The sequence below is a fragment of the Neltuma alba genome, unplaced genomic scaffold, assembly GCF_004799145.2.
Source record: "Neltuma alba isolate B1F8T4 unplaced genomic scaffold, ASM479914v2 tig00013108_pilon, whole genome shotgun sequence".
Taxonomy (NCBI): domain Eukaryota; kingdom Viridiplantae; phylum Streptophyta; class Magnoliopsida; order Fabales; family Fabaceae; genus Neltuma; species Neltuma alba.
In genome coordinates this window covers 213,058-220,976 of record NW_021637432.1, presented here as the reverse complement: position 1 = coordinate 220,976, position 7,919 = coordinate 213,058, and the positions used below count along the sequence as shown (strand labels likewise).

The window sequence follows — 7,919 nt, the reverse complement described above, 5'->3', positions numbered from 1 at the left end:
TAAAACACCATAATTATCTTTTTTAATACCCCCTCTCTCTCTTCTACTTAATTATAGTTGGGGGAGTATGCATAGGGATAATTTAGATAAAATTGATAAATATGAGAAATGAGTTTTATATTTAGGACCAAAACTAACTCAAAGATTAGCTCCTATATTAAGGACTAGAGGAGTAACATATTCTATTTTGTGGTTAACACTTTTCAATTCTAAATCAATAATTTTTTGTTAGGTTAAAACTAGTATTAAGGAAGGAAGATTTAATATAAAAACTAACTTATTGTTGCCTTCTTGATTGATTGTCTGACTTCGTAATAGTATGTGCTAAGTTCTCTTGTTCAGAGCTCTTATAGAATGCGAAATGATAGAAAAACCTCATCTCTTTGGGTTTTTAATAAAAAAGGTGTTAGAGTGATTCTATAAAATTTTAAAATTTTTCTTTAGCTCACGTGATTTGAATAGAACTTTGATAAATTCAGCAATTGAAAAAAAAATTTAAGTTATCTAAGTATGTTTTTAAGAAATCTTACTTGAAAAGTATAAACTTCATATTAATTATAACAATTAAGACTTACTAATAATGAAGTCTCATAATTGAGATTTTCATATTTATCGTTGCAATTTATTTTTCAACCAAATTTTTAATGGGCAAATCCAAAAAAAAAAAAAACTCTCAAAGTTTCGAATCAATCCTTTTTACTCCACTTTATTATTTTAATAGCAATTAATTACACCTAAAAAACAAATAATAATTCTTGATTTAGAATTTTGAAATTCAAGAGATATTTTTTTAGGTTTTTTAATTACTAATGTAGTCTATGTGGGTTAATTTATTAATATTTTACATAACTATGAAATCATTTAATCTTGTTATCTATATCTTATTATCAAAAAGAAATAAACCATATACATCCATAGTTTAAACATAATTAATATTAGTGTTAAGGTACATTCATTATCTTGATTTTATTTCTCACGAGTATCAAGCATATTGATCTTATTTATGGTGTATCTAATACCCTGATTTTAGTTTGTTGGTGTATCTAGTATTTTTATTTTATCTATAGTGTATCCAATAGCATAAAGAATTAAAGATAATGGTGCTGAATGTAACTAAAAAATAACATCAAAGTAAGATCAGGGAGCTGATGTGGAATAAATTTGATAAATTCTCAAAACATTTTATCAATAGGAATTAAAATAAAAAATTTGAAAATTGTTATATATCTTTACAAACGATAAATATCAATTAATATCGAATAAAACTACAAAAATCATCCTGTAATTTTTTATCTGAACATTTTAACTATATTACATGAAATTATTTTTATAATGACACAAGATTGAGACTTGGCCTCTCTGCCCGAGAATGATGGCAACAGAATAAGAAAAATCCAAATGATAAAGAATGACAAATTGATTTCTTTATCAATTTATTAATTACTAATTTAATTTAATAATTAATTTTTCTTGATAGTCAAGGCACTTTGTAGTTAACGTCAAGAGGTATTTAGTTTCAATAATTTCAAATTGTAAATTCATATTAATCGATCCCTCGCGAGAGAGAGCCGGTTGCGCTTTGACGCTTTCTCTATCTCCCCACTCGCTCGCTTCTCTCTTCCTTCAACTTGGTCTCTTTTGTTTCGCAATTGCTTTGCTTTCCATAAACTTCTCTCACGCACACTCCATTGATTTCCCGACACACACTCGCTATTCCTACCATACATCAGGAAAGAAACTCGAGTTCGTTGAAACTTGAGGGAGAAAGATTGCAATTTGGATTTCACAGAAGCAGCAGCGAATTGGATCATTTTTGTGATGTAATGCATCAGAAGAAATCTGAAGTTCAGATCGGTAAAGAAAGCATCGGCATTTCTTTCGATTTCAATCCTTCCTTGGTTCACCAGAAACACCATCATCAACCCCACCAACTTTTCGCTCAATTCCTCAACGAGAATCCTCAAATTCAATCTTCTACTGCGCCCTACAAAAGACCCCTTTTGACCCAAGCCTCGTCGTCTCTTTCAAAATCTCCTAGCTTGTACCGATTCCCGGCAGCCACAAACCCTCAATTCAAGTTGCCCCAGTCGTCTTTAGTTTCTATCTCAGTTGCCGCTCGAAGCGCTGCGTTTCGACTCCTCCGCCGCCTTAAGCACGTTCGCCGCCTGCGAGTTCATCTACGTGTTGTCTTGTTGTTGTCTCTTCCGTTCTTTTACTTCCTTCTCTCTCACCCTAGTCATTCTTTCATTCTCGATTTCCTCTCGGCGTTTGCCTTCTCCTGTGCGCTCTTATTCTCGCTCAATCTTGCTCTTCCTCGTCTACCATCTATTCGCCTGTTTCTTTCCCGTTCGTTCCCAATTAAATTGAAATCATCTTCAGCCAAATCGAGGTCGCCTTTGCCTGTGTTTTGGACGATTGGGTCGCGTCAAAAGTCGGAGAAAAGAGCGAGTTCGGGATGTTGGGTTCAGGTGTACAGCAACGGCGACGTCTATGAGGGGGAGTTTCATAAGGGGAAGTGTTCTGGAAGTGGGGTGTATTACTATAATATGAGTGGGAGGTATGAAGGGGACTGGGTTGATGGTCAGTATGATGGATATGGAGTAGAAACATGGGCAAGGGGTAGTCGCTATCGTGGGCAGTATAGGCAAGGCCTTAGACAAGGTTTTGGAGTGTACAGGTTTTATACAGGGGATGTCTATGCTGGGGAATGGTCCAATGGACAGAGTCATGGCTGTGGAGTTCACACCTGTGAGGATGGGAGCCGATATGTTGGGGAATTCAAATGGGGCGTGAAGCATGGGCTTGGCCACTACCATTTCAGGTAAAATTCGAACAAGGGATTATATGTACTTCTAATTATGATACGTAGAGTTCTTATAGACTGTTAAATATTTAGTTTCTTGCTGCTTTTTTAGCATGATTGTATTACTACCTCTGTGCCTATTTATAAGAAACAATTTAACTATAACTTTGTTTCTTATAAATAGGCCCAGAGGTAGTATGATTGCTGCTGTTTCTTTTGAAAGAAGACAACGGATGAAGAAATGAAGAGCTTGTGGCCTACTATGTCAAGTCTGAAACTACTGAACTAATTTACAGAAACACATGTTTATTGCATCATGTCTTATTGTCTTACAAGTTCCAATAAATGGCGTGATTCCTGCTTATTTAGATAAAACATGTGGGCATATGGGTATGGTTGGTTGAGAAATCCTTGCTCATGGGAAGCGCATGATTATCCCACATGTTGAATCTACGAGTAACAAGCATGTCTGATCACAGAAGGCACCTTTAGAACATTGTTTCAGAACCTGTGATAGGTAGAACCTTAATTAAATGGAAGAAAACTATCTGCTTCACGACTTATTGGGTTAAGTAGAACTAGAATCAAATGAAAGGAACAGCGTCGTAGTATTAATTCAGGATTAAGTCGAATGCACAGAAGATAGTTGTTATTCCACTATTTTGATTCTCACTTTACGTGACTGGGATAAATAGATAAATCAATGGGACATTGTTATGTGAGAAGACACTAGACAAGTGAAGAGACAGTTGAATAAAGTGTTATAGGCTCAATTGATTTAGTCCTTTCAGTTAATTATCCGTTGCAATTTGGTTTCTTATCAACTTTTTTTCCCAAATTGGTCCCTCAACGCTCAAATTGCTGCACATTTAACCTAAATTGTTAACTCGAATGTTTTCAGAGTTGACTAGCAGTGCTTATGTGGTATATAATCTAACTTTGACAGTAATGGTTTCTTCACTTGACTTTTAATAGTCTCCTCCCCCCCCCCCCCCCCCCTCCCAAAAAAAAAAAAAATCTATCTGGTTCTCTCAATCATCAGTCCACATTTTTTTCCCCTTTGCCCTGCCTTTGGTTCTTGCTTTCTGTCCACCAGTCTCTTGTTTTCTTTCTCTTTACCCTCCTCAAGTGCAATGGATGGCCTTTGGGAAACTGGTTAGATTGAACCATCACCAGTCACACGGTAGATTTCATTTCTCCCCCTTTTGTAGACTCAGAAACCATTCTCCCCTGGAAGATAACAAAGATGAAAAGATATAGCGAAGGATGTTTTAAAAGGGAAGAAAATGGTGAACGCTAGTACTTTATTTGACAAAAACAAAGTGGTTGTCTGTTGGAGAACTGAATAAAGGAATGGGAATAATCTATGATACTTCTATCATAGATTATTTCAAATATTGATGTATGAGGAAGAAAGGCAGAGACTGTCAGAGACACCCAGTAAATATTTATTGTGAAAATAAATACATATTGCCATTAGGGAAGAGCAATTCAACTGACTCTTTAATCAAATGCCTGGTAATACTTATACCCATGCAAACAATGAAACCCTGCAAGCTATTCAGTCTAAAGGACATCATTTAGGGATGAATGAACTTGAATATGAAATTCGTAATGCTTCGGCAAAATGTTTGATAAAGCAGGCAGTAAAAATGAAGTTCTATTTTACAAGCAATTTCACCTAAGCATGGATAGTGGTCAGCGAGGGGGAATTATATATTGGCACACTGAAACAAGATGTAGAAAGAAAGAAAAAGGGAATCTTCTTTTGACTCAGTGGCAATCATATGGCAAAAAGAAAGGGGGTGTGGCAGGGGTTTTCCAGTGGGGAGGGGATATAGATGAAGTTTGAGATCTAGAGAGAAAGGGAGATGAAAAGAATGATGGATGAAAAATAAAGCAGGTCAACTGCTAATGGGGTTAATGCTATGCCTGTTCTGTTAGTCTACTTTTAGTGGAAATAGAGGAAAGCAGAGATTGAGGAAAGGAAAGGCTATTCTGTGTCCTTATAATTATGCTTCTGAATAGCACATCAAGTGATCTCGTCACTGGGTTTACATTTCTACCATTCCCATCCTTACCATCCATACTTACTGAAAGCAGAGATTGAGGAAATGCAAGGCTACTCTGTGTCCTTATAATTATGCTTCTGAGTGGCACATCAAATGATCTCGTCACTGGGTTTACATTTCTACCATTCCCATCCTTACCATCCATACTTACTGATAACATTCTGTGTTCTAGTGATAGCTAAAGTTGGCACTGCACTTGATTAAGGTTTAATTTTGGATGCACGAAGATTTCAGGAAATTTGAAAAAGATTAGCTCTGGCACAACTAGTCATGCGTTGTTCTAGTTCAGTTTCAGAGGTCATTGCGTATAATCCAAAACCTGAATGTGATTTCTGTATTAGTCAATATATCATCACTTAATCCAACTGGTTGAAAGGATTTCTATTAATGTACTGAGCTCTAATTGCAATGACCCATGGCTATCCTATGGACTTGTTATATTTGTGATTATGATCTGGTATATCTCTGACAGACAACTCTTCAGCCTTGTACTCCACCGATATAGCCCTATGTGCATTAGATGGATTTTCTGTCTTTTGCAATATGTTATGTGATTAAACGTATTTACTGGGTTAAGTAATGTTTTTTGTTTTTCCCCTCTCCTTGTAGTCTACCTCTATTGAAAGCCCTAGTATGCGGAAAACAGAATGAGTAATTATTTTACTTTTTAGATACGTGACTGAACATATGCAAGTCAATTTCTTTTTTCTTGTGAAAAGATAGTGCTACTCACTCCTTCTGGTCAATATGAGTGAGTTGGATCCTGTACATTCACCTGGTTAGGTATTAGTGCTCCATCAAGTTGCACTAGAATATATCATTCTCGTTTCTCATAGATATATGGATTGCTTCTCTTTTAAGCAATACACAAGTGCTTTGTTTTTTTAATTGAATCATACATCTATCTAATATTTGGTTGGAATTTATTTATTTTTTTTTTTTTAGAAATGGGGATACATATGCTGGTGAATACTTTGCTGACAAGATGCATGGATTTGGGGTATATCGTTTTGCAAATGGGCATCGGTACGAAGGAGCCTGGCATGAGGGTAGGAGGCAAGGGCTTGGAATGTATACATTTCGAACTGGAGAAACCCAATCTGGGTACTGGCAAAATGGAGTTCTTGACGTTCCAAGTACACAGAACCCCACCTATCCTGTGTCTCCCGTTGGTGTAAATCATTCCAAAGTGCTCAATGCTGTTCAGGTCATAATTTTGTTAATGATTTATTTTCTTTTTAATCATTGTTAGCTGTTCCTCAATCAGTTACAATTAAATTTAAAAAGAAAGATGATTTAAAATAATTTGTCGCATCTACATGGCCCAGATTTATCAGTCTAGGTGATTTGGTTGCTGGCTGCTGTGATTCTGTGAATATGCTCGGTAATGCTATAGATTGAGTCATTAGTCTGGGTGATTTTACTTCTGTAGAACGAGTTGCATCATTATTAACTTGTGCATGGTGGTGTAGCTTGCTATAGATTTTATATGGTACATTGATACATGGAATGAACTGTTACTCGTTAATATGAGTTATTATTGACTTTCACAACTGATTTTGTGGTTCTGTTGAACAAACAGGAGGCACGACGAGCGGCAGAAAAAGCCTATGATGTGGCCAAAGTAGATGAAAGAGTGAATAGAGCTGTGGCAGCAGCTAATCGAGCAGCCAATGCCGCTAGAGTAGCTGCTGTTAAGGCTGTGCAAAACCAAATGCATCATAACGTTGACAATGAGAGCCTTCAAATTCCCGTCAGGTGAGACTGTCAGTATCAGCCAAGAAGCTTTGAGATTATGGGAGAGGATGGTGGCTACTCAAGTTTTACTGCACTGTCATAATCTCATTGGCATTTTGCTTTCCTTGAAATCCGGTCACTTGCATGTATAGAGGGAGGCTGATCGCGACCATTTGATTAAATCTATTTTCTTTGCTTTTTTCTCCCCCCTCTTTCCTTTACTATGTTTACTTCATTTTTGTATATACTAATGTAGATGCAAGTGCTGGTGAACTGGTGAAATATTTACTTAGCTTCTGTTGTAATGATGGTGTGCCTGTAATAATAGGAGAAAACGTCTCAATAAAGTTCCATTTTCCCAAGTTGTTTGCGTCCGCCAGTTCTATGATTGAGAATTCATGCTTAGCTTTACTCTCGAGTTTTCCGTTGCTCAGTGAAGTTTAGCATTCGAAACATTGGGATTGGGGTTGTCTCCAAGTCTAGTGGTCCCATGATCTTATCATCTCCAACCAAATACAATATAAAGTAGGATTATTTTAGGTACATATGAAAATGACAGAACCCAAAAGGGAAACCTAACTCGAAACGTTTCTTCCTGTTTCATTGAAATGCATGTGAAGGAAAATAAAATAAAATTTGACAGTGGTTGGTGTCGTTCGAAATGCAGGTGAACAAAATAAATAAATAAACAAATAAAGATCAAAATATGAGATGGTATTAAAAAAAAGTTATTCATTCATGAATTGGAGATTTGTGGCTTATTTTGTTGCAATGAACATTTTTAAAAAATGAATGTTTAGGTGAGATAATTGTAGATAAGATCACTTAGAAACTGCAGAGATGTACATTTACGTCAGAATACCCATCTATTCAATGTCCAAGATACTTTATTTCAATTGAATTTGACAGCTTGTTGGGTTCAGCAGCCATAGATTATTTTCAATCAAATGATCCTCTTGCACATGGATTTCGTAATTGAGAAGTAATTACAGAAACATCAAACTTTAGCATGTCAGCCTCACAAAGGTCCTAAACCCACTACTAGTAAAAGCACAATGATAGTTGGTATGGATGACTTGCACTTGGTTCTCCACGAGTAAAATCATACTGGGTAAGTAAAAAAGAAAAGCAAAAGGAAAAAAAATTGTCACAACCTTGATGCCCATGTAACGTACGACTTGTCTTGATATGAATTCGTCAAGGATAAATATGATAAGTTGAAAAAAGCACTTTCAAGCATATTTTCCTTGGTACAAGGGACTTTCAAACATTCGACGTTTCAGGGGAAAAACATAATTCTCGAGCGT

General features: G+C 36.1%; 1 protein-coding gene across 1 annotated transcript; it reads left to right on the top strand.

Moving 5' to 3' along the window:
- Positions 1-1,583: 1,583 nt before the first annotated feature.
- On the top strand, positions 1,584-6,974 carry LOC114734543 (uncharacterized). Its single transcript, XM_028922159.1, has 3 exons — positions 1,584-2,821; positions 5,821-6,082; positions 6,458-6,974. The coding sequence occupies exons 1-3, from the start codon at positions 1,824-1,826 to the stop codon at positions 6,635-6,637; spliced, it is 1,440 nt and encodes a 479-aa protein (XP_028777992.1). The 5' UTR covers positions 1,584-1,823; the 3' UTR covers positions 6,638-6,974.
- The last annotated feature ends 945 nt before the right edge of the window (positions 6,975-7,919 follow it).

Coding starts and splice junctions, on each gene's coding strand:
- LOC114734543 (XM_028922159.1), top strand. CDS start 1,824: ATGCATCAGAAGAAATCTGAAGTTCAGATCGGTAAAGAAAGCATCGGC. Junction 2,822..5,820: donor CTTGGCCACTACCATTTCAG/GTAAAATTCGAA, acceptor TTTTTTTTTTAG/AAATGGGGATACATATGCTG. Junction 6,083..6,457: donor AAGTGCTCAATGCTGTTCAG/GTCATAATTTTG, acceptor TTGAACAAACAG/GAGGCACGACGAGCGGCAGA.